The following is a 24,660-nucleotide window of genomic DNA, read 5'->3' as shown; positions in this document are numbered from 1 at the left end:
GTTATGTGGACACATGTGTACACAGTAAACGTGAAATGATATGTTATTTCAAAGGACTTGTTATGTGCGACTAATTTTTTTTATGAAACATGAATAGATACTTAATAAACAAGTACAGTAAATTGCGTTTGATGTAATGGTATACATGCATATTGTAGCAATATTTCAGATAACCTTTATCATATTTATCCTCTTATTAAAATAGAGCTACACAGGTTTTAATGTTGATTAAGTTTAACTGTTGATTATGTGTGAAGAGAGTATATTGTATTAGATACGTGTTTAACGTGAAGGTGTCAAGTAATGAAATAGTCTATAACATAACGGTGATACAGTATGTTTTGAAAAATGTGTCGTAGTTTAATAACAAATGCTAGGGTGCATGTATAATTTGTGTGCATTTTGTCAGAGTTTTGTACATGTTTTGTTTGCTAGGTTGTATACTAAGTGTGAAAGCCGTATAATTAATGACATTAATACACATCTAAAATGTTGTAATTGCTGAGTGAAGTATTGTATGTTCGTTTTTATTAAAAACAAGACGGTCCAAGCGGTTTAAAAGCATTTATTGTGTGGTATCCGATACATATAACACGAGGAAAAAAACTTGCTACCTGAAAAAAAAAATACCCCCAAAAAAATCGCGCCTCGCTCCGCTCGGCGCACAAACAAATCACAAAACAACAACAAAAACACACAAAACAAACAAAACACAACATACAAACCCTTTTTTTTTTTTTGGGGGGCCTTTTTTCCTTTTTTTTTTTAACCAAAACTACAACCATTCAAATAACCAAACATACATTCATCGCATCACACCCAATACAAAAAAAAAGCATTCAATAACATACACACACATCAATACACATACAAAACAAAATCACACCAAAAATTAACAACATTTCAAACTATACACATTCATACACACAAAATTCACAACCAAAATAATCAACATTCCTACATCAATTCACACATTTTATTAACTCAATATTACAAATTATCTAACTTATACATTCACACTCTATCCTATCAACTTCACTACAATACCATACACACTCAATCATCTTCTTCATTCATATCACAACAACACTTTTTAAAAATTATCTTCAATATGACATTACTTCAAGTATACGCCATAAATAGCCTATTCTTCTATATAATTATATAGTGATGGTTATATTTCCATCAAGGACCATGGGGGTGATGATGCGTATTTTTCGAGTGTATAGGGAACTTTTTGGGAAATTTGGTGGCCCTGAAAAGGGCCGTTTTGTTTAGTGATGTACAGAGGTACTGCTTAAGCACGTTCTCCGCGGATACGGCGAGCCAGCTGGATGTCCTTTGGCATAATGGTGACACGCTTGGCGTGGATGGCGCACAGGTTGGTGTCTTCGAAGAGTCCGACCAAGTAAGCTTCGCTAGCCTCCTGGAGAGCCATAACGGCAGAGCTCTGGAACCTAAGGTCAGTCTTGAAGTCCTGGGCGATTTCACGGACGAGACGCTGGAAGGGCAGTTTCCTGATGAGGAGTTCAGTGCTCTTCTGGTACCTACGGATTTCACGGAGAGCGACTGTTCCTGGCCTGTACCTGTGAGGTTTCTTCACTCCTCCGGTGGCTGGGGCGCTCTTACGGGCGGCCTTGGTAGCCAACTGTTTACGTGGGGCCTTGCCTCCAGTGGATTTACGAGCGGTCTGCTTTGTACGAGCCATTTCTGATGTTTACCAGTCGAAGTTCAACGGTAGAATGACAAAAATTCTGTCAGTGCTATTTTTGTGCTCCCCGCTCCGTTAGAGAACATGGCGACGATTGGTCGCCGGATATGTAATCACGCTTTCGATTGGCCGCTATCTACAATCCTTCATTGGCCGCCAGGCGTGTACAATCCGCCAAGTTTCGATCCTACCTAGGCTTGTGTTTGCGGCAAAACTGTCTACTATGAAAACATGTCATAATGATAAACATTGATACGATTCCAATTATGACTGATAATTATACGACGGTCTAACACGGAACTTGTGACTATTGATAATAATTCAACATACCTGCCACAATGATTAAAATATTGCAATCAATGTGACAAATAAATATGTTTTGAGATACACTCACAGTAGAAACGTGATATTTCCATGCATGTAATGTACAGTTTTATGTATATAAACAATAAATGCCCATGTTTGTGTGGCAAAATAGCAACAATAACTTAATTGTGCTTAATTTATAACTACTCAAATTCAATACAATAACATGCGTTGCTGCTTTGCCACACGATCATGAGCATTTCATTTACCATATTGTGTATATACATCACTACACGTATGACAGTACTCATGTTTATAAATATAAATGACAAATATGTGTTAGGTTATTAGTATCCTCTCTTTCCCTTTTCTCTTGTTAGGTTAGGTTAGGTTAGGTTAGATTAGTTTAGTTTACTACTGGACGGCACTACTTGAGGACATATTATAATCTAGGAGTTGTCTTCACTTCAGAATAAATAAAATAAAACAGCTAGCTATTAGATAACACATACGACTCCTCCCACTCTTCACTCGTTTTCCCTTCCTAACTTCTGTTCCTATGTTTTCTCGTACCCGTAAACGGTTTATCGTGAAGGTACGTTTATACCCTTAAACTTAACATTACGTGTACATGTGCGTGCATTTACTTTTATTCATAGGAAGTAACTACATACAGGCAAAACAGGTTTGTTATGAAAATTGACTTGCGTGTGATTTCGTTTGTTTTTATTGATTCAATCAATCATTCACTTGCTTGTTTAACATTTTTTTTTCTTTCTTATTATTGTTGTGTTCATAATTTTTCAATATAGCATGCTACTTTTTGTCATTGTACATTTCTGTGTGGTTATTGAATGAAAACAACAAGGTTTTTGGTGTTGTGTTGCGTATATTTTCGAGATAATTCATATGATCACTTTTTGAGAAAAGTGGGTGGCCCTGAAAAGGGCCGTTTTTTGTTAGTGTAGAAAGCACACTGGAACCGTTTACTTGGCGGCGGGTTTGCTGGTCTTCTTGGGGAGAAGTACAGCCTGGATGTTGGGGAGGACACCACCCTGGGCAATGGTGACACCCGACAGCAGTTTGTTCAACTCCTCGTCGTTTCTGATGGCCAGCTGGAGATGACGGGGGATGATTCTGGTCTTCTTGTTATCCCTGGCGGCGTTACCTGCCAATTCCAAAACTTCAGCGGCTAGGTACTCGAGGACAGCGGCCAAGTAGACTGGGGCTCCGGCTCCAACTCTCTCGGCATAGTTTCCCTTTCGGAGAAGACGATGGATACGTCCGACTGGGAACTGAAGTCCGGCACGGGATGATCGGCTCTTTGCCTTTCCCTTAACTTTTCCTCCCTTACCACGTCCAGACATCTTGATACGTTCGGCTAGTTACTGTAAACAGATATAGCAGAAATGAACCCTAGCACGCCGTCAAGCGTTTTATACCCCACAGGTAGGATCGAAATTGCAGCGAGCGAAAAAGTCGGGGGTGTTTTCAGTGAGCCGTCGAGGTTCGAGTGGTTTGTTGGCTCACCGCTATATTTTCGATCCTACCTGCGAGGGCTATGGTATAAAAGGAAAAAATTGAACAGTTTGGGGTTATACTCGTATCGGCACTCGTCGTAGTAGTAACATGGCACCCAAAGCAAGCGGATCTAAAGGAGCTAAGAAGGCGGCCACCAAGGCTAAGGCCAACCGTGGAACTGACAAGAAAAGGAGGAGGAAGAGGAGGGAATCCTACAGCATCTACATCTACAAGGTGTTGAAACAGGTGCACCCCGACACCGGTGTGTCCAGCAAGGCTATGTCCATCATGAACAGCTTTGTCAACGACATCTTTGAGAGAATCGCCGCTGAGGCTTCCCGTCTCGCTCACTACAACAAGAGGTCCACCATCACCAGTCGGGAGATCCAGACAGCTGTCCGTCTCCTTTTGCCCGGTGAATTGGCCAAGCACGCCGTCAGTGAGGGAACCAAGGCTGTCACCAAGTACACCAGCTCCAAGTAAACTTCTGAACAAAGTTTACTGAAACCACAAACGGCCCTTTTCAGGGCCACCCATATTTCCCAAAAAGTCCCCAATGTCACTCGAAAATGCGCAATATGTTATTTGTTATAGTATTAGTTATTGGTGTGAAAGAGATATTGATGAAATATTGGTCCAAGACTTACATACACAAGTGAAACACATATTTAATGATGATTACAAAACATATTAACTTTACCATTGGAGACAAATAAATGACAATGTCGTTACCCACACATATGCTAATGTTGTTGTCGTCTGTAAGCGTATGGAAAAGGAGTAAATATTATAATGAATATATAAAGATGCTACACGACCGATGAATGGTAATGTTTATGTATGAAAAAACTTGAGCCGACAACAATAAGTATTTTTCTTCAATAACAAGTTTACTTACTTACTTACTTATCACCATTGGAAATGTAATAAAAACAGGTTGTATGTAATATAACTAATTCCAATCCATAACACTGTCTGAAATGAAATGAGGTACTGATTGCGCAGACAACAAAAGGAAAACTAATTATTATAAATGTAAAGTAGAGGTTATACACGTATTAAGCATCAATTACTGGCCAACTGATGTTGTTATTTAGTTCCATATATGTATATTTTATTTGTGTGTACCCATTTATCGTTTTATGTGTATGCGTAAAATTCACTGTGTGGTAATATTTATATTGATATGTGTATTCCGTCTGTAGATAGACATAATATTTGTTGTTGTTTTGAATCGGCTACACATGCGTATGGTATAGTATGGTATGGTATATTCTAGATTAAATAAAAAATTTGTTATTGCATACTTTGGATTTGGTACAATATATTTTTGTATTATATTTATGTAAGATTGTTTAATACTTTGGGTACGTTGAGAAAAATTAGTGCTACAACACTTTGCGTAATTTCGAGTGATATAGGAGCTTTTTGAGAAGTTTGGTGGCCCTAAAAAGGGCCGTTTGTTTTGGTTGTAGACAGGCTTCGTTCTGGTTTAACCGCCAAATCCGTACAGAGTACGTCCTTGCCTCTTCAGAGCGTACACAACATCCATAGCTGTGACAGTCTTCCTCTTGGCATGCTCGGTGTATGTAACGGCATCCCTGATGACATTCTCAAGGAAAACCTTAAGGACACCACGGGTCTCTTCGTAGATGAGTCCAGAGATACGTTTCACACCACCTCGGCGAGCCAGACGACGAATAGCGGGCTTGGTGATACCCTGGATGTTATCACGCAACACCTTCCTGTGCCTCTTGGCACCTCCCTTTCCGAGTCCCTTTCCTCCTTTACCTCTTCCAGACATGTTTACAGACTGCGAGCAGTGACTGAAATGACTCCGCTCACTGAAAACCGCGTCATATAAGAATGTCTAGGCCGTGTGAGAAGACCTCTGCGTTTTTGTAAGCACGGCTTTCATTGGTCATAATTCCAGCGTTCTCTACAGCGGTGTGGTATGGTGTTATGTGGACACATGTGTACACAGTAAACGTGAAATGATATGTTATTTCAAAGGACTTGTTATGTGCGACTAATTTTTTTTATGAAACATGAATAGATACTTAATAAACAAGTACAGTAAATTGCGTTTGATGTAATGGTATACATGCATATTGTAGCAATATTTCAGATAACCTTTATCATATTTATCCTCTTATTAAAATAGAGCTACACATGTTGATTAAGTTTAACTGTTGATTATGTGTGAAGAGAGTATATTGTATTAGATACGTGTTTAACGTGAAGGTGTCAAGTAATGAAATAGTCTATAACATAACGGTGATACAGTATGTTTTGAAAAATGTGTCGTAGTTTAATAACAAATGCTAGGGTGCATGTATAATTTGTGTGCATTTTGTCAGAGTTTTGTACATGTTTTGTTTGCTAGGTTGTATACTAAGTGTGAAAGCCGTATAATTAATGACATTAATACACATCTAAAATGTTGTAATTGCTGAGTGAAGTATTGTATGTTCGTTTTTATTAAAAACAAGACGGTCCAAGCGGTTTAAAAGCATTTATTGTGTGGTATCCGATACATATAACACGAGGAAAAAAACTTGCTACCTGAAAAAAAAAAAATACCCCCAAAAAAAATCGCGCCTCGCTCCGCTCGGCGCACAAACAAATCACAAAACAACAACAAAAACACACAAAACAACAAACACAACACTACACCCATTTTTTTTTTTTTTAACTTTTTTTCTTTTTTTTTTTTAACCAAAACTACAACCATTCAAATAACCAAACATACATTCATCGCATCACAACAATACAAAAAAAATCATTCAATAACATACACACACATCAATACACATACAAAACAAAATCACACCAAAAATTACACAACATTTCAAACTATACACATTCATACACACAAAATTCACAACCAAAATAATCAACATTCCTACATCAATTCACACATTTTATTAACTCAATATATTACAAATTATCTAACTTATACATTCACACTCTATCCTATCAACTTCACTACAATACCATACACACTCAATCATCTTCTTCATTCATATCACAACAACACTTTTTAAAAATTATCTTCAATATGACATTACTTCAAGTATACGCCATAAATAGCCTATTCTTCTATATAATTATATAGTGATGGTTATATTTCCATCAAGGACCATGGGGGTGATGATGCGTATTTTTCGAGTGTATAGGGAACTTTTTGGGAAATTTGGTGGCCCTGAAAAGGGCCGTTTTGTTTAGTGATGTACAGAGGTACTGCTTAAGCACGTTCTCCGCGGATACGGCGAGCCAGCTGGATGTCCTTTGGCATAATGGTGACACGCTTGGCGTGGATGGCGCACAGGTTGGTGTCTTCGAAGAGTCCGACCAAGTAAGCTTCGCTAGCCTCCTGGAGAGCCATAACGGCAGAGCTCTGGAACCTAAGGTCAGTCTTGAAGTCCTGGGCGATTTCACGGACGAGACGCTGGAAGGGCAGTTTCCTGATGAGGAGTTCAGTGCTCTTCTGGTACCTACGGATTTCACGGAGAGCGACTGTTCCTGGCCTGTACCTGTGAGGTTTCTTCACTCCTCCGGTGGCTGGGGCGCTCTTACGGGCGGCCTTGGTAGCCAACTGTTTACGTGGGGCCTTGCCTCCAGTGGATTTACGAGCGGTCTGCTTTGTACGAGCCATTTCTGATGTTTACCAGTCGAAGTTCAACGGTAGAATGACAAAAATTCTGTCAGTGCTATTTTTGTGCTCCCCGCTCCGTTAGAGAACATGGCGACGATTGGTCGCCGGATATGTAATCACGCTTTCGATTGGCCGCTATCTACAATCCTTCATTGGCCGCCAGGCGTGTACAATCCGCCAAGTTTCGATCCTACCTAGGCTTGTGTTTGCGGCAAAACTGTCTACTATGAAAACATGTCATAATGATAAACATTGATACGATTCCAATTATGACTGATAATTATACGACGGTCTAACACTTGTGACTATTGATAATAATTCAACATACCTGCCACAATGATTAAAATATTGCAATCAATGTGACAAATAAATATGTTTTGAGATACACTCACAGTAGAAACGTGATATTTCCATGCATGTAATGTACAGTTTTATGTATATAAACAATAAATGCCCATGTTGTGTGGCAAAATAGCAACAATAACTTAATTGTGCTTAATTTATAACTACTCAAATTCAATACAATAACATGCGTTGCTGCTTTGCCACACGATCATGAGCATTTCATTTACCATATTGTGTATATACATCACTACACGTATGACAGTACTCATGTTTATAAATATAAATGACAAATATGTGTTAGGTTATTAGTATCCTCTCTATCCCCTTTCTCTTGTTAGGTTAGGTTAGGTTAGATTAGTTTAGTTTACTACTGGACGGCACTACTTGAGGACATATTATAATCTAGGAGTTGTCTTCACTTCAGAATAAATAAAATAAAACAGCTAGCTATTAGATAACACATACGACTCCTCCCACTCTTCACTCGTTTTCCCTTCCTAACTTCTGTTCCTATGTTTTCTCGTACCCGTAAACGGTTTATCGTGAAGGTACGTTTATACCCTTAAACTTAACATTACGTGTACATGTGCGTGCATTTACTTTTATTCATAGGAAGTAACTACATACAGGCAAAACAGGTTTGTTATGAAAATTGACTTGCGTGTGATTTCGTTTGTTTTTATTGATTCAATCAATCATTCACTTGCTTGTTTAACATTTTTTTTCAACATTTTTCTATTGTTGTGTTCATAATTTTTCAATATAGCATGCTACTTTTTCGTCATTGTACATTTCTGTGTGGTTATTGATTGAAAACAACAAGGTTTTTGGTGTTGTGTTGCGTATATTTTCGAGATAATTCATATGATCACTTTTTGAGAAAAGTGGGTGGCCCTGAAAAGGGCCGTTTTTTGTTAGTGTAGAAAGCACACTGGAACCGTTTACTTGGCGGCGGGTTTGCTGGTCTTCTTGGGGAGAAGTACAGCCTGGATGTTGGGGAGGACACCACCCTGGGCAATGGTGACACCCGACAGCAGTTTGTTCAACTCCTCGTCGTTTCTGATGGCCAGCTGGAGATGACGGGGGATGATTCTGGTCTTCTTGTTATCCCTGGCGGCGTTACCTGCCAATTCCAAAACTTCAGCGGCTAGGTACTCGAGGACAGCGGCCAAGTAGACTGGGGCTCCGGCTCCAACTCTCTCGGCATAGTTTCCCTTTCGGAGAAGACGATGGATACGTCCGACTGGGAACTGAAGTCCGGCACGGGATGATCGGCTCTTTGCCTTTCCCTTAACTTTTCCTCCCTTACCACGTCCAGACATCTTGATACGTTCGGCTAGTTACTGTAAACAGATATAGCAGAAATGAACCCTAGCACGCCGTCAAGCGTTTTATACCCCACAGGTAGGATCGAAATTGCAGCGAGCGAAAAAGTCGGGGGTGTTTTCAGTGAGCCGTCGAGGTTCGAGTGGTTTGTTGGCTCACCGCTATATTTTCGATCCTACCTGCGAGGGCTATGGTATAAAAGGAAAAAATTGAACAGTTTGGGGTTATACTCGTATCGGCACTCGTCGTAGTAGTAACATGGCACCCAAAGCAAGCGGATCTAAAGGAGCTAAGAAGGCGGCCACCAAGGCTAAGGCCAACCGTGGAACTGACAAGAAAAGGAGGAGGAAGAGGAGGGAATCCTACAGCATCTACATCTACAAGGTGTTGAAACAGGTGCACCCCGACACCGGTGTGTCCAGCAAGGCTATGTCCATCATGAACAGCTTTGTCAACGACATCTTTGAGAGAATCGCCGCTGAGGCTTCCCGTCTCGCTCACTACAACAAGAGGTCCACCATCACCAGTCGGGAGATCCAGACAGCTGTCCGTCTCCTTTTGCCCGGTGAATTGGCCAAGCACGCCGTCAGTGAGGGAACCAAGGCTGTCACCAAGTACACCCAGCTCCAAGTAAACTTCTGAACAAAGTTTACTGAAACCACAAACGGCCCTTTTCAGGGCCACCCATATTTCCCAAAAAGTCCCCAATGTCACTCGAAAATGCGCAATATGTTATTTGTTATAGTAGTTAGTTATTGGTGTGAAAGAGATATTGATGAAATATTGGTCCAAGACTTACATACACAAGTGAAACACATATTTAATGATGATTACAAAACATATTAACTTTACCATTGGAGACAAATAAATGACAATGTCGTTACCCACACATATGCTAATGCTGTCGTCTGTTTATAAATGAATTATATAAAGATGCTACACGACCGATGAATGGTAATGTTTATGTATGAAAAAACTTGAGCCGACAACAATAAGTATTTTTCTTCAATAACAAGTTTACTTACTTACTTACTTATCACCATTGGAAATGTAATAAAAACAGGTATGTAATATAACTAATTCCAATCCATAACACTGTCTGAAATGAAATGAGGTACTGATTGCGCAGACAACAAAAGGAAAACTAATTATTATAAATGTCAAGTAGAGGTTATACACGTATTAAGCATCAATTACTGGCCAACTGATGTTGTTATTTAGTTCCATATATGTATATTTTATTTGTGTGTACCCATTTATCGTTTTATGTATGCGTAAAATTCACTGTGTGGTAATATTTATTTGATATGCGTATTCCGTCTGTAGATAGACATAATATTGTTGTTGTTTTGAATCGGCTACACATGCGTATGGTATGGTATGGTATATTCTAGATTAAATAAAAATTTGTTATTGCATAGTTTGGATTTGGTACAATATATTTTTGTATTATATTTATGTAAGATTGTTTAATACTTTGGGTACGTTGAGAAAAATTAGTGCTACAACACTTTGCGTAATTTCGAGTGATATAGGAGCTTTTTGAGAAGTTTGGTGGCCCTAAAAAGGGCCGTTTGTTTTGGTTGTAGACAGGCTTCGTTCTGGTTTAACCGCCAAATCCGTACAGAGTACGTCCTTGCCTCTTCAGAGCGTACACAACATCCATAGCTGTGACAGTCTTCCTCTTGGCATGCTCGGTGTATGTAACGGCATCCCTGATGACATTCTCAAGGAAAACCTTAAGGACACCACGGGTCTCTTCGTAGATGAGTCCAGAGATACGTTTCACACCACCTCGGCGAGCCAGACGACGAATAGCGGGCTTGGTGATACCCTGGATGTTATCACGCAACACCTTCCTGTGCCTCTTGGCACCTCCCTTTCCGAGTCCCTTTCCTCCTTTACCTCTTCCAGACATGTTTACAGACTGCGAGCAGTGACTGAAATGACTCCGCTCACTGAAAACCGCCACATATAAGAATGTCTAGGCCGTGTGAGAAGACCTCTGCGTTTTTGTAAGCACGGCTTTCATTGGTCATAATTCCAGCGTTCTCTACAGCGGTGTGGTATGGTGTTATGTGGACACATGTGTACACAGTAAACGTGAAATGATATGTTATTTCAAAGGACTTGTTATGTGCGACTAATTTTTTTATGAAACATGAATAGATACTTAATAAACAAGTACAGTAAATTGCGTTTGATGTAATGGTATACATGCATATTGTAGCAATATTTCAGATAACCTTTATCATATTTATCCTCCTATTAAAATAGAGTTACACGGGTTTTAATGTTGATTAAGTTTAACTGTTGATTATGTGTGAAGAGAGTATATTGTATTAGATACGTGTTTAACGTGAAGGTCTCAAGTAATGAAATAGTCTATAACATAACGGTGATACAGTATGTTTTGAAAAATGTGTCGTAGTTTAATAACAAATGCTAGGGTGCATGTATAATTTGTGTGCATTTTGTCAGAGTTTTGTACATGTTTTGTTTGCTAGGTTGTATACTAAGTGTGAAAGCCGTATAATTAATGACATTAATACACATCTAAAATGTTGTAATTGCTGAGTGAAGTATTGTATGTTCGTTTTTATTAAAAACAAGACGGTCCAAGCGGTTTAAAAGCATTTATTGTGTGGTATCCGATACATATAACACGAGGAAAAAAACTTGCTACCTGAAAAAAAAAAAATACCCCCAAAAAAATCGCGCCTCGCTCCGCTCGGCGCACAAACAAATCACAAAAAACAACAACAAAAACACACAAAACAAACAAAACACAACATATACACCCTTTTTTTTTTTTAACTTTTTTTCTTTTTTTTTTTTAACCAAAACTACAACCATTCAAATAACCAAACATACATTCATCGCATCACACCCAATACAAAAAACAATCATTCAATAACATACACACACATCAATACACATACAAAACAAAAAAACACCAAAAATTACAACATTTCAAACTATACACATTCATACACACAAAATTCACAACCAAAATAATCAACATTCCTACATCAATTCACACATTTTATTAACTCAATATTACAAATTATCTAACTTATACATTCACACTCTATCCTATCAACTTCACTACAATACCATACACACTCAATCATCTTCTTCATTCATATCACAACAACACTTTTTAAAAATTATCTTCAATATGACATTACTTCAAGTATACGCCATAAATAGCCTATTCTTCTATATAATTATATAGTGATGGTTATATTTCCATCAAGGACCATGGGGGTGATGATGCGTATTTTTCGAGTGTATAGGGAACTTTTTGGGAAATTTGGTGGCCCTGAAAAGGGCCGTTTTGTTTAGTGATGTACAGAGGTACTGCTTAAGCACGTTCTCCGCGGATACGGCGAGCCAGCTGGATGTCCTTTGGCATAATGGTGACACGCTTGGCGTGGATGGCGCACAGGTTGGTGTCTTCGAAGAGTCCGACCAAGTAAGCTTCGCTAGCCTCCTGGAGAGCCATAACGGCAGAGCTCTGGAACCTAAGGTCAGTCTTGAAGTCCTGGGCGATTTCACGGACGAGACGCTGGAAGGGCAGTTTCCTGATGAGGAGTTCAGTGCTCTTCTGGTACCTACGGATTTCACGGAGAGCGACTTTCCTGGCCTGTACCTGTGAGGTTTCTTCACTCCTCCGGTGGCTGGGGCGCTCTTACGGGCGGCCTTGGTAGCCAACTGTTTACGTGGGGCCTTGCCTCCAGTGGATTTACGAGCGGTCTGCTTTGTACGAGCCATTTCTGATGTTTACCAGTCGAAGTTCAACGGTAGAATGACAAAAATTCTGTCAGTGCTATTTTTGTGCTCCCCGCTCCGTTAGAGAACATGGCGACGATTGGTCGCCGGATATGTAATCACGCTTTCGATTGGCCGCTATCTACAATCCTTCATTGGCCGCCAGGCGTGTACAATCCGCCAAGTTTCGATCCTACCTAGGCTTGTGTTTGCGGCAAAACTGTCTACTATGAAAACATGTCATAATGATAAACATTGATACGATTCCAATTATGACTGATAATTATACGACGGTCCTAACACTTGTGACTATTGATAATAATTCAACATACCTGCCACAATGATTAAAATATTGCAATCAATGTGACAAATAAATATGTTTTGAGATACACTCACAGTAGAAACGTGATATTTCCATGCATGTAATGTACAGTTTTATGTATATAAACAATAAATGCCCATGTTTGTGTGGCAAAATAGCAACAATAACTTAATTGTGCTTAATTTATAACTACTCAAATTCAATACAATAACATGCGTTGCTGCTTTGCCACACGATCATGAGCATTTCATTTACCATATTGTGTATATACATCACTACACGTATGACAGTACTCATGTTTATAAATATAAATGACAAATATGTGTTAGGTTATTAGTATCCTCTCTTTCCCTTTTCTCTTGTTAGGTTAGGTTAGGTTAGGTTAGATTAGTTTAGTTTACTACTGGACGGCACTACTTGAGGACATATTATAATCTAGGAGTTGTCTTCACTTCAGAATAAATAAAATAAAACAGCTAGCTATTAGATAACACATACGACTCCTCCCACTCTTCACTCGTTTTCCCTTCCTAACTTCTGTTCCTATGTTTTCTCGTACCCGTAAACGGTTTATCGTGAAGGTACGTTTATACCCTTAAACTTAACATTACGTGTACATGTGCGTGCATTTACTTTTATTCATAGGAAGTAACTACATACAGGCAAAACAGGTTTGTTATGAAAATTGACTTGCGTGTGATTTCGTTTGTTTTTATTGATTCAATCAATCATTCACTTGCTTGTTTAACATTTTTTTTTCTTTCTTATTATTGTTGTGTTCATAATTTTTCAATATAGCATGCTACTTTTTGTCATTGTACATTTCTGTGTGGTTATTGAATGAAAACAACAAGGTTTTTGGTGTTGTGTTGCGTATATTTTCGAGATAATTCATATGATCACTTTTTGAGAAAAGTGGGTGGCCCTGAAAAGGGCCGTTTTTTGTTAGTGTAGAAAGCACACTGGAACCGTTTACTTGGCGGCGGGTTTGCTGGTCTTCTTGGGGAGAAGTACAGCCTGGATGTTGGGGAGGACACCACCCTGGGCAATGGTGACACCCGACAGCAGTTTGTTCAACTCCTCGTCGTTTCTGATGGCCAGCTGGAGATGACGGGGGATGATTCTGGTCTTCTTGTTATCCCTGGCGGCGTTACCTGCCAATTCCAAAACTTCAGCGGCTAGGTACTCGAGGACAGCGGCCAAGTAGACTGGGGCTCCGGCTCCAACTCTCTCGGCATAGTTTCCCTTTCGGAGAAGACGATGGATACGTCCGACTGGGAACTGAAGTCCGGCACGGGATGATCGGCTCTTTGCCTTTCCCTTAACTTTTCCTCCCTTACCACGTCCAGACATCTTGATACGTTCGGCTAGTTACTGTAAACAGATATAGCAGAAATGAACCCTAGCACGCCGTCAAGCGTTTTATACCCCACAGGTAGGATCGAAATTGCAGCGAGCGAAAAAGTCGGGGGTGTTTTCAGTGAGCCGTCGAGGTTCGAGTGGTTTGTTGGCTCACCGCTATATTTTCGATCCTACCTGCGAGGGCTATGGTATAAAAGGAAAAAATTGAACAGTTTGGGGTTATACTCTGACCAGTGGTCAGCACGACAGCTTTGTATCCGATTGGTGTTTGGGAGGGCGCCGATCTAGCCATTTAGGCGATATCGTCGTCCTACAACACCGCGATCGCCATATATTGTGGTATACTGGTATAAGTGAGTTGTTTGTGCCACGTCCGTCGTCTGGACTTGTACGTGTGTTGTAATTCGTTTATCGTCTGTCGTCTGTGTTCATTGCGAATCGTCCGCTGTCCTTCGTCCGTGTTCTATATAATCGTCTCTTGACCGTCGTCAATCTTTGTAAATCTGTTAGCTCTTCGTACTATCGGTCTTTCCCGGTGTTCCAAGAAGCAACAACATGGAAGTAGAAGAACTATACGAAACAACATCGTCCCAGGACTTTGACACTTTTACCTCGGCAGGAAAACTAAATTTTGACACCCCTGATAAGATGCAAGACTCAAAGGATGCTAAGAGAAAGAGAACAAACTCCCCACAAGAAAACGTAAGTAAAGACGCACTCATAATACATTGTAAAACTGTGAAATTATCCAAGTGTAACCCCATTAAGATACAAAAACTTGTTACATGTGTTATAGAATACCCAGTAAAAAGCATCAGGGGCCTGGGAAATGGAGACTTGCTGATAATATGTACTGACGATATGCAGAAAAGGAAATTACTTAAAGAAAAACAGTTGGGTGAGTACAAGATATATGTAAAAGAACCAGTTTCAACAGACAGAGTAGAAGGTGTCATATACGGTGTGTCACCAGACATCTCAGATGCCGATATATTAGAATGCCTAGAAGAGGCAGAGGTTGTTAAAGTCACCCGTATGAAAGGGAGACAGTATGAGAGTATTGAAGGCAGTACAACTGTGAAACTAACTTTTAATTGTAAAACCCTGCCCGAGCGTGTATCCATCGGATACCGCTCACACAATGTCAAACAATATATACCACCACCGCTCAGGTGCTATAAATGCAATCGATATGGCCACATAGCGGCCAAGTGTAGAGGCACCCAAAGATGCCAAAAATGTGGGGGAGAACATAAAGTTCAAGACTGTACTAGTGAGACCAAAAAGTGTGTTAACTGTGGTGGACAGCATAGTGCTGCATATGGTGGGTGTCCTGCCAGGAAAACGGCAGTTGAAATTGTAAAAATTCAAACCACTGAGAAATGCTCTCGCCGTGAGGCAATAGCCGAGGTAAAAAAATCTTACGCACAAGCTGCAGCGGAAACTACAGAAGTTAATCGTGTACCCTATACCGGTGTGGCCGACTTTAACATACCGCCGCCAAAAACAACCCGTCCATCCGTCCGTCCGTCCGTTGTCCCAACACAGGAACCACAGGTAACGGTTCCAATAAAAAAACTAATGTTGTTACTGGTCTCCGTAATTACCAAATTTCAATCTGGCGAGAGCTGGTCTGAAATTCTTGTGTATATACTTGGCCAGGTCGATACACTGTTCGGTATCAATCTGGATGTTCCTTTAGTACCCGCTGCAGAAACAACTTAAATGGCCCATAACACCACCATCGGTATAGGCATCCTACAATGGAATGCCCGGAGCATTAATAAAAATGGCACTGAATTATTAAATTATATAGAAAGTAGACCTGAAATTAATATTATTTGTCTACAAGAGACTTGGCTTACCAAAAACACCAACTTTTTTATTCCAGGTTTTTACCCCCCAATATTAAAAGATCGCCCTGAACATCAACGGGGGGGGGGGGGGGGGTGTAGCAATATATATACGGGATAACCTCGTGTTTCATGAATTAGATATCACAAGTAACGTATTGGAGGTGGTCGGTGCTGTTATAAAATTACACGACAAATCTATAAGTATAGTAAATGTATACAACACCGCTACTTCCAATAAACACGAGGATTATACCCATCTAAACCAATTTATAAGTACCCCATACATCATGTGTGGGGATTTTAATAGCCATCATACCCTATGGGGAGGCAATTACTGTAGTGCTAAAGGCAATGCCTTATACACTTATATAGAAAATAATGACCTTACACTACTAAATGATGGCTCGGGCACCCGAGTAAATATATCAACTTTTGAAATGTCAGTATTAGACCTTACCTTAGCTACACCAGACATTGCCGGACAGTGTACCTGGAGGGTTCACGAACACAATTTTGACAGTGACCACTTCCCCATCATTACACACTATAGATGTAAACCGTTAAGAAATAATACAGGTAATAAAGCGGGTTGGAATTTTAACAGGGCTGACTGGGTGGGCTATACAACATCTAGTGAAAGGGAAGTAACTCCGGTATTACTGGACGGCAATGTCGAGTCAAGTCTAAAAAATATCACCCAGGCCATAATAAATATAACTAATATTAATGTTCCTTTAAAGCAGAAAAAGAACTATAAATATTCTGCAGTACCATGGTGGAATGGGGATTGTGAGCGGGCAGTACGTGCCAAGCGCAAGGCTTATAACAAAGCCAGGAGAAGTTTTAATTATTCTTACTTGCAGGACTACAGAGAGAAAAGAGAGGCTTGTAAAACAGTTATCAATACAGCAAAAAAAGAACATTGGCAAAACTACTGTAACACCATTAATAAAGACACTACCATGGCCAAGGTCTGGAAAGCTGTCAAGGACATGAAAAACACAAACACATGTAAAGAAATACCTGCACTAATACACAACAATACACACATTACAGAAAATAAAGAAAAAACAAACTTATTTGCAGCCTCCTTTTCCTCTGTAAGTAGTACCGAAAATTATAATCAAGATTTTTTGCAGCACAAAACACAATTTGAACAAGAACAGTCTGATTTTATTAATAATACAGAACCTTGTGATAACCATATAAACAATATTTTTACATTTCAGGAATTCACTGATGCGCTTGCGCAAACTAAAGACACAAGTCCTGGGGAAGATAAAATAACATATAACATGTATAAAAAATTAAGTGTTCCAGCACAGAAAGTCTTATTAGATTATATCAACCTGGTATGGATAAGCCAAAAAGTCCCTAATAGCTGGAAACACTCCATTGTTGTTCCAATATTTAAGAAAGGAAAAAATCCTAATATACCACTTTCTTACAGGCCCATCTCACTTACATCCACCCTTTGTAAACTTATGGAGAAAATGGTCAACAATCGCCTCAAATGGTACCTTGAGTGCAACAATTTACTTACAATCAATCAATGCGGGTTTAGATCTAACCGTGGAACAACCGACCAACTAATAAAACTAACTAACGAAATTCAAAAAGCCAACCTTAATAAAGAAAGTCTATTAGCTGTATTTATTGATTTTGAAAAAGCATTCGACATGATGTGGAAAGATGGTTTATTATATAAAATGAAAAATATGGGTATACATGGAAACATGTATGGTTTTATTAAAGATTTTTTACAGGGCCGAACTATACAAGTGCGTATAGGGGAGACGTACTCAGAAGTATACCCAATTGAAAACGGTACCCCCCAGGGCTCAGTGATCAGTCCTACATTATTTAATATCTGTATAAATGACATATCTGACTGTATTACTATTAAACAAAATATATCACAATTTGCAGATGATAGTGCCATCTGGAAAGCACATCGTAACCTACAACTATTGAGCACCGCTCTATCCAAAGACATTACTAACATTCTAAATTGGTGTAATACATGGGGATTCAAAATATCTGAAACCAAAACTATTGCAGTGCTATTTCGCAGAAGGGGTTCTGCTGAGTTTAAGTCAAGAACATCGGAGGTGAAAATTAAAATGGGGGAAACACTTATATCTATTAAAAATGTTGCAAAATTTCTTGGTATGTTTTATGACAGAGGTTTAACCTGGAGCACACATATAGATTCTGTGATACAGCGGTGCGAACAACGCCTAAATTTAATAAAACATTTAAGTGGTACTAACTGGGGCTGCGATCGTTATATACTAACTACATTATATAAAACCTTAATTAGAAGTATAGTAGAGTATGGCGCTGAAGTATATAACTCAGCCGGCGATACACATCTAGCGCGCCTAGATCAATTACAATATAAATGTTTAATGACTTGTTTGCATGCTATGAAAGGCACTTCACTTTCTAGTCTGCAGGCGGAAGCCTCAGACCCACCCTTTCAACTCCACAGGAACTTTTTAATTTGTAAATATCAGCTGAAAATTGAGGGACTTAAAACCCCGCACCCTACAATAAACAGCCTAACAGAAGATGCCAAATTCATATATAATGAACCTAAAATGCCAATAACATACAAATCGTACTACACTTCGATAAAAACAATCAAATCTTCTTTTCAGGTAGCAAACATCACATCACACACCTCCGAGTTCAGCCCAATCCCACTGTGGACCCTGAGCAAACCGGAAGTGAGCACCACACTACACGACACCGTAAACAAGTCAATGTCGCCGGCAGATGCCCTAGGTCCTGCAGGTCAATATATCCTATCTTTTTCAGGAGTACACATATATACTGATGGATCTAAAGATCCAACCACACAACTATGTGGATGTGCTTTTGTCATTCCGGAAATGAATATCACAAACAAATTCAGACTAAGTAATCATATTTCAATTATGACTGCTGAACTAACAGCTATTCTACTCACTCTACAATTTTTAAACACCATTGAAACTAATAACTATGTATATGTAATATTTACAGACTCACTGAGTTCATTGCAGGCTATACAAACGCCAGCTTTCAACATTAAGAATCCAATTGTTTATGAAATTTTTATATCTATTGTCTGTAATACGGACTGTTCAGTTAGCTTGGATTCCGAGCCATGTCGGCATCCTAGGTAATGACTTGGCGGATACGGAAGCCAAAGCTGCCCTTAAATTAGAGCACGTCATAGTTAAAGTCCCTCTATCTAAGGACGAAGTAAGGTCTTTTTTGCAGGCACAGGAAACTAAAATCTGGCAAACTAAATGGAATGAACCAGACGTGGGGAGGTCTATGAAAACACAAATGCCCATTTTGAAAAAATTTACCAACAAAATTAATTGTAAAAATTTACAGCTAACCAGAGCATATACCCGTCTTCGACTGGGAAAATGCCGCCTCAAATTTTATCTATACCAAATGAATTTACATTCTGATGGATTATGTGAAACATGTAACGTTCCAGAAACCATAGAACACTATCTTTTATATTGTGATAAATTTTATTTACAGAGACAACGTTTATACAGAGATGCCGACATATATCAAGACACCAATACACCAATTAAATTGTTTCAGTTATTTTCAGACTCCCCACAGGTCTCATCAGCTGTAACCAAATTCATCTCAACAACAGGAATGGCAGGAGCACTATAGGTATCATTATATATACTGTGTACTCACATGTACATATCTCTTGTAGTCTACGGACTACTTTGTGCTTGGCACGTACTTTTTAAAATCTGACTATTCGACAGAAGCCAGCACAGGGGCCTGTCGCATCAGTCACCAGTGGCTTATAATAAGACACCTTTTATATTAATTGTTACAATATCCACCGGGAAGACCGTATTTCTTTAGAATAGGCTAGATGTGTAGTGCTAGGTCTAGGGGGGTTGGGCATTAGTGGTGTGCCGTATCGCTCGGCACACCTTATAGGCCCATCCCCCAACCCCATCCCGCTCTTTTTTGCATAAATAACTTTTTATAAATAAGGGGGGAGTTTGTGATACTGCTGCGTCAGTTGAAACAAACGATTTATTAAACTATATACGTAAAGTCCTAATAAATAGGGAGGTTTTTTTTTTTTTTGCTTTTATAGCTAGTTTTTGTTAGGAAATAACACTTTAAGCTTTTCAGTAAGATTTTTCAATAGTATAGGACTAAATAGCATTATAGCACATCATGTACCACCGCTGATGGTTAGCTTATATCAGCCCGACACGAGTGCAACAAATATCATGTTCATTATCGTCCAGCATTTAGGTTATCGACATTCATAAATCATATGATGACATGGTTCCATGATACGTCCGGAAGGGGGTCCCCAACCACTATTGTGGAAACATTGAAGATTCATAACGTCCGGGCCGCTGGTTAGCTTATAGTGACCTCGGAGACGGATGACCTTTAGTCTGAACTTGAACATAAATTTAAGGGTTAAGTATACATGTGAGTACATTTACACACGTGTGACAAAATTTTCATATATATACTTTACATACTTTAAATACACATGTATTTTGCACTTGTGACTGGAGAAGTGGTATAATGGTGTTAAAACACTTGTTTTTCTTACGGGGCTAGTTACTAACACTACAAATGTACATCACCTTTTTTCCATAAGAAAAATGGCGATAAACTATCGCTCAAGGATTATTATTTTTTCTTTATAATATACTAATATTAACAAATCCTTGAGTCAGAATGTAACTTTTTTTTTTTTTTTTATAATCACCAGTCGGTGAACAGTATGTGGTACTTTTACCAAATACTATCGACCTCCCTCCACTGATACAGGTGTGGACAAAGGGAGGTAATCCAAACTCCGGCCAGAAGACAGGGCTTAGCCCATCTGGCAAAATTTTTCAATAAGTTATTCTTCATTTTTTTTTAACACTTGATAAACCCCCTGTAACGAAAACTGTACTCGTGGCAGGAGATACAGTTTGATAAATGAACAATCAATGTTTTTTATCCTACAATCCACCACAATTTTCTGGCATCTTCTCTGTAAATTAACTATAATAACGAACTGATTCATAATAATATGAACATGGTCTCATCCTTTTGATTTTCCTTAAAAACTTATTCCTTATATATACCAACATCCAATTTCCTCTAGTAACCTGGATAATTACCTTATAAAATTATTTTTGATCGGTTTAGAAGCTACCGACACACTCTACTTGTTTTTCTTCTGTTTGATAAATAATACATGGGTCTCCCCCCACTGTACAGATGTGGAATAGGGGAGGCAACCCCTACATTACACCGGCCAGGATACATAAGGGCATGGCCCGCCTGGCATTTTTTCTCTAACGATTTTTATCTCTTTATCTTAAACTATATATACATAGTATAACTGTATAGTTATATTATTAGTCAACGTTTAACGTGGCAGATTAAACAGTTGATCTACATAATTATAGATATATGAAAGAATACAGCTAATCTGGCTTCTAACTCCATTAAATTTTTTAAATTTTATTTTTTTTTTTAATCTTTTAAATTTATTCTTTTAATTAACTATACAAATAATACGTATCCGTACGTAAAAAAAAAAAAAATTTAAGCTGGTTGGTTCCCTCACATTAAGTTACTTTACTAAGTATCAAATAATTATTATTGACGGCGAAGTCATTTGATACTATATTTTTAAATTAATTTTTATAAATAGATTTATATTACAAATTTTGATCAATATATCTAAGTGATTAATAACAAAGTTCTCATTGTTTTTCTCCTCTACTTTAATAACGCATACACTTAATATAATTTAAAAGTCAGCACACACCATAGGAACCCCCGGACAATCTATACCTCCGGCCAAACCCGGCAAAAGGACAAAGTACCGTACTTAACGGAAGCGGTGAAGTCCTCTACTGTCGGGTGTAACTGGTTGTACTAGACCCGGGGCACAAAACAACTGTTAAAAATACTCCCCTATGAACAACAACATACCACAATAACTACACTTTTTATAAAACAGAAAAATTATTTTCATATATACCAATAAAATGTAAATTTTTTATATACATTTATCAGTAAGCCTTCTTGGCCCCTTTCGGTCGCCCTCCCACGACATAAACATACTATCACGTGGGACAACGTAACACCTACCACAATAGCGACTGGCGCACATGGGCCCGCCCAACCCGCCATTACCACCCACCAAGTTCCAGTTCCAGTCAAGTGTATCAATAGGTCAGTTATATTACATCGTTTTTATGTTCTTTTTTTTTATTTGTTTATTGTTTTAGTGTAAAAATACATGTATATTAGAAACAAATTCAAACATTTTTGTACAGTCGTATTCTAATTATCTGTCAACTTAATAGAAGTCATCATATAGTTCAATGTTTTATAACCATTTTGATGGTTCAGTGTGCTGTAACAGTTTAATTCATATTAATTCAATCAATAATGTTGTTTTGAGTATTTTTACAGAAATTCGAAAAGTGTCCCCTGTTCTGTTTTAAGAGGAAGTTCCTATCCAAAAACCAGCCGTTATACATATTTTTCAAGGTCAAGTTTATTAAACAAACTAACAGTGTATGAATTTTGAACAATCATGTAACATAGCTAATTAACAACGTTTATTGCTCACTTTTTGTTTTTCTTCTTGAAATAGTCACAAATCGTCACAAAAAATTGTCACTTTAATGTAATTAATCAATTTTCTGTAGTCCATCTTCCCGTCATGATTGTCTGTGATAGATGTACTTTGATGTATTTTCTAATGAAATGTGTAATACAATTGTATATCTTCATTCCAGATGACCATTTGATTCGTCTTGACCGCCAACTTTTCTTCTCCACACTGAACGATGCCCACAGCCTTGGCCTCCACCTTTTGACCCTTAAGTCCATCATCCAGGGTGTCCGGAGGATGTTTGACCAGTACAGATCCACCAAGCATCGCCAAGTACAGGGTTTATCTGCCCTTGTCCTCACTTCCTTTGGAGCCGGAGAGCCAGACTTGGAGATGCCAGCAACTTCCGGGAGGAGCACTTAAACTGATGAGCTAGCCAGGATGTCTACGGCCAACTACAGCGTCCTCTGGAGAGAGATGTGATACCACACGTAGTTATCTACCCTTAGTGCTTAGTATAATGCAACATTGTATTTGTATATTGTCACATTGTTTAAAATGTGTTATTTGTACATTGTAATGTTGCATTTGTACATTGTCACATTGAAATGTTGTATATTGACCCATTATAATGTTGTATTTGTACATGTGTATTGTCACATTTTAATATTGTTTGTAATGTATTTCAGTTTGTATATTGTAATATTGTAATGAAATGTTTGTAATTGTTGCATTGTAATGTTATGTGTTTGTATAGTCAATTTTTACATATTGTTTTCCTTTTTAATCCTATGCATTACCAGTGCTTTGTTTCTAAACCATAATAAAAATTCTGCATGTAACCGTTTCTAGTCCTTGTGTTTATTTCACGTAACAAAAGAGAGTCGAGTGACTGTCAAACATCGTTTTTTCCCCTTGTCGAGTCAATGCAACTCATGATAATCAAGCCACGTCTATGGTGTTGTTGTGTTGTCGCCTTGTCGTGTTGTCGCCTTGTCGAGTTGTCGCGGTCTCAAACTGCGACAACCCGAGATTTATCAGTTAAAATGTCGACTAGTCGCGTTTTCGAACCGCGACAAGTCGACAACACGACAAGACGACAAGTCGACAACACGACAAGTCGACATTTCAAACACGCAATTAGCGCGTACAGAATCTCGTGTTGTCGCGGTAAAATGTCGACTTGTCGTGTTGTCGAGTTGTCGACTTGTCGTGTTGTCGCCTTGTCGTGTTGTCGACTTGTCGTGTTGTCGAGTTGTCGCCTTCCTGTACACATGCGCAAACAATGGATAACACTCGCCATATTGGATTGCTAATGAAAATAATTGTGTGCATGTGTTTGTACCTAGATGAAGAAATTTGATAGCAATTTCTTTACCGAGAGTTGTCAAAGTATTTTTCTTTGAACTATGAATTTCAATAATTTGTTTATTATATGATAATCGTGTAATAATGGTCTAGTCACGCCGTCTGATTAGTACGCAGTAATCGTCACTTGTTAATTTTAAGGTCACTTGAACCGCTAAGGCCTAATAGTTCAAAGGCCCGTTAATCCGAAAATTAAAAAATATTGCAATTTTGTGGTGGCATATTTCTGCCATCGATTTGCCGACTTACGACTTAATAATGTCGACATCGTTAAGGCATTAAGTCGAAATCATATCGGAATATGTCGACATAAACAGAAGAATATGTCGACTTACCACATGTACATGCCCACATAATGAATCCAAGATATTTATGTAGACAGTCGGTAACTCGGCGATTAATGTGTTTATGCTCGGGTGTGACACCGACTTGTCAGTTATTGATGTCGACATCTAAACTAAAAGATGTCGACATCTGGTCTTG

The 24,660-nt window shown here is 38.7% G+C and overlaps 9 protein-coding genes and 1 pseudogene across 9 annotated transcripts; 2 read left to right on the top strand and 8 right to left on the bottom strand.

The window, feature by feature from the left end:
• Nucleotides 1-750: 750 nt before the first annotated feature.
• On the bottom strand, nucleotides 751-1,928 carry LOC138311905 (histone H3). Its single transcript, XM_069253054.1, has one exon. The coding sequence runs from the start codon at nucleotides 1,706-1,708 to the stop codon at nucleotides 1,298-1,300; it is 411 nt and encodes a 136-aa protein (XP_069109155.1). The 5' UTR covers nucleotides 1,709-1,928; the 3' UTR covers nucleotides 751-1,297.
• An 899-nt stretch (nucleotides 1,929-2,827) lies between these two features.
• Nucleotides 2,828-3,624, bottom strand: LOC138311917 (histone H2A). Its single transcript, XM_069253063.1, has one exon. It carries the CDS (start codon nucleotides 3,382-3,384, stop codon nucleotides 3,004-3,006), a length of 381 nt encoding a protein of 126 aa, XP_069109164.1. The 5' UTR covers nucleotides 3,385-3,624; the 3' UTR covers nucleotides 2,828-3,003.
• Nucleotides 3,625-3,646: 22 nt separating this feature from the next.
• Nucleotides 3,647-4,071, top strand: LOC138311918 (histone H2B). The gene has a single exon (XM_069253064.1). The coding sequence runs from the start codon at nucleotides 3,647-3,649 to the stop codon at nucleotides 4,019-4,021; it is 375 nt and encodes a 124-aa protein (XP_069109165.1). The 3' UTR covers nucleotides 4,022-4,071.
• An 853-nt stretch (nucleotides 4,072-4,924) lies between these two features.
• On the bottom strand, nucleotides 4,925-5,387 carry LOC138311914 (histone H4). The gene has a single exon (XM_069253061.1). It carries the CDS (start codon nucleotides 5,340-5,342, stop codon nucleotides 5,031-5,033), a length of 312 nt encoding a protein of 103 aa, XP_069109162.1. The 5' UTR covers nucleotides 5,343-5,387; the 3' UTR covers nucleotides 4,925-5,030.
• An 868-nt stretch (nucleotides 5,388-6,255) lies between these two features.
• On the bottom strand, nucleotides 6,256-7,470 carry LOC138311909 (histone H3). The gene has a single exon (XM_069253057.1). The coding sequence runs from the start codon at nucleotides 7,194-7,196 to the stop codon at nucleotides 6,786-6,788; it is 411 nt and encodes a 136-aa protein (XP_069109158.1). The 5' UTR covers nucleotides 7,197-7,470; the 3' UTR covers nucleotides 6,256-6,785.
• Nucleotides 7,471-8,335: 865 nt separating this feature from the next.
• LOC138311910 (histone H2A) lies at nucleotides 8,336-9,118 on the bottom strand. Its single transcript, XM_069253058.1, has one exon. It carries the CDS (start codon nucleotides 8,861-8,863, stop codon nucleotides 8,483-8,485), a length of 381 nt encoding a protein of 126 aa, XP_069109159.1. The 5' UTR covers nucleotides 8,864-9,118; the 3' UTR covers nucleotides 8,336-8,482.
• Nucleotides 9,119-9,125: 7 nt separating this feature from the next.
• LOC138311903 (histone H2B-like) lies at nucleotides 9,126-9,509 on the top strand. The gene has a single exon (XM_069253053.1). The coding sequence runs from the start codon at nucleotides 9,126-9,128 to the stop codon at nucleotides 9,507-9,509; it is 384 nt and encodes a 127-aa protein (XP_069109154.1).
• Nucleotides 9,510-10,260: 751 nt separating this feature from the next.
• LOC138311911 (histone H4) lies at nucleotides 10,261-10,822 on the bottom strand. Its single transcript, XM_069253059.1, has one exon. The coding sequence runs from the start codon at nucleotides 10,783-10,785 to the stop codon at nucleotides 10,474-10,476; it is 312 nt and encodes a 103-aa protein (XP_069109160.1). The 5' UTR covers nucleotides 10,786-10,822; the 3' UTR covers nucleotides 10,261-10,473.
• A 1,017-nt stretch (nucleotides 10,823-11,839) lies between these two features.
• Nucleotides 11,840-12,914, bottom strand: LOC138311912 (histone H3-like; annotated as a pseudogene).
• An 840-nt stretch (nucleotides 12,915-13,754) lies between these two features.
• LOC138311913 (histone H2A) lies at nucleotides 13,755-14,426 on the bottom strand. Its single transcript, XM_069253060.1, has one exon. The coding sequence runs from the start codon at nucleotides 14,314-14,316 to the stop codon at nucleotides 13,936-13,938; it is 381 nt and encodes a 126-aa protein (XP_069109161.1). The 5' UTR covers nucleotides 14,317-14,426; the 3' UTR covers nucleotides 13,755-13,935.
• Between the last annotated feature and the right edge of the window lie 10,234 nt (nucleotides 14,427-24,660).

The sequence above is a fragment of the Argopecten irradians genome, unplaced genomic scaffold (genome assembly GCF_041381155.1).
Source record: "Argopecten irradians isolate NY unplaced genomic scaffold, Ai_NY scaffold_0154, whole genome shotgun sequence".
Taxonomy (NCBI): Eukaryota; Metazoa; Mollusca; class Bivalvia; order Pectinida; family Pectinidae; genus Argopecten; species Argopecten irradians.
The sequence above is the reverse complement of the archived record's forward strand: the minus strand, read 5'-3'. Positions and strand labels throughout refer to the sequence as shown.

What these genes read in the sequence shown, in the direction of transcription:
- LOC138311905 (XM_069253054.1), bottom strand. Translation starts at nt 1,708, where the DNA reads ATGGCTCGTACAAAGCAGACCGCTCGTAAATCCACTGGAGGCAAGGCC.
- LOC138311917 (XM_069253063.1), bottom strand. Translation starts at nt 3,384, where the DNA reads ATGTCTGGACGTGGTAAGGGAGGAAAAGTTAAGGGAAAGGCAAAGAGC.
- LOC138311918 (XM_069253064.1), top strand. Translation starts at nt 3,647, where the DNA reads ATGGCACCCAAAGCAAGCGGATCTAAAGGAGCTAAGAAGGCGGCCACC.
- LOC138311914 (XM_069253061.1), bottom strand. Translation starts at nt 5,342, where the DNA reads ATGTCTGGAAGAGGTAAAGGAGGAAAGGGACTCGGAAAGGGAGGTGCC.
- LOC138311909 (XM_069253057.1), bottom strand. Translation starts at nt 7,196, where the DNA reads ATGGCTCGTACAAAGCAGACCGCTCGTAAATCCACTGGAGGCAAGGCC.
- LOC138311910 (XM_069253058.1), bottom strand. Translation starts at nt 8,863, where the DNA reads ATGTCTGGACGTGGTAAGGGAGGAAAAGTTAAGGGAAAGGCAAAGAGC.
- LOC138311903 (XM_069253053.1), top strand. Translation starts at nt 9,126, where the DNA reads ATGGCACCCAAAGCAAGCGGATCTAAAGGAGCTAAGAAGGCGGCCACC.
- LOC138311911 (XM_069253059.1), bottom strand. Translation starts at nt 10,785, where the DNA reads ATGTCTGGAAGAGGTAAAGGAGGAAAGGGACTCGGAAAGGGAGGTGCC.
- LOC138311913 (XM_069253060.1), bottom strand. Translation starts at nt 14,316, where the DNA reads ATGTCTGGACGTGGTAAGGGAGGAAAAGTTAAGGGAAAGGCAAAGAGC.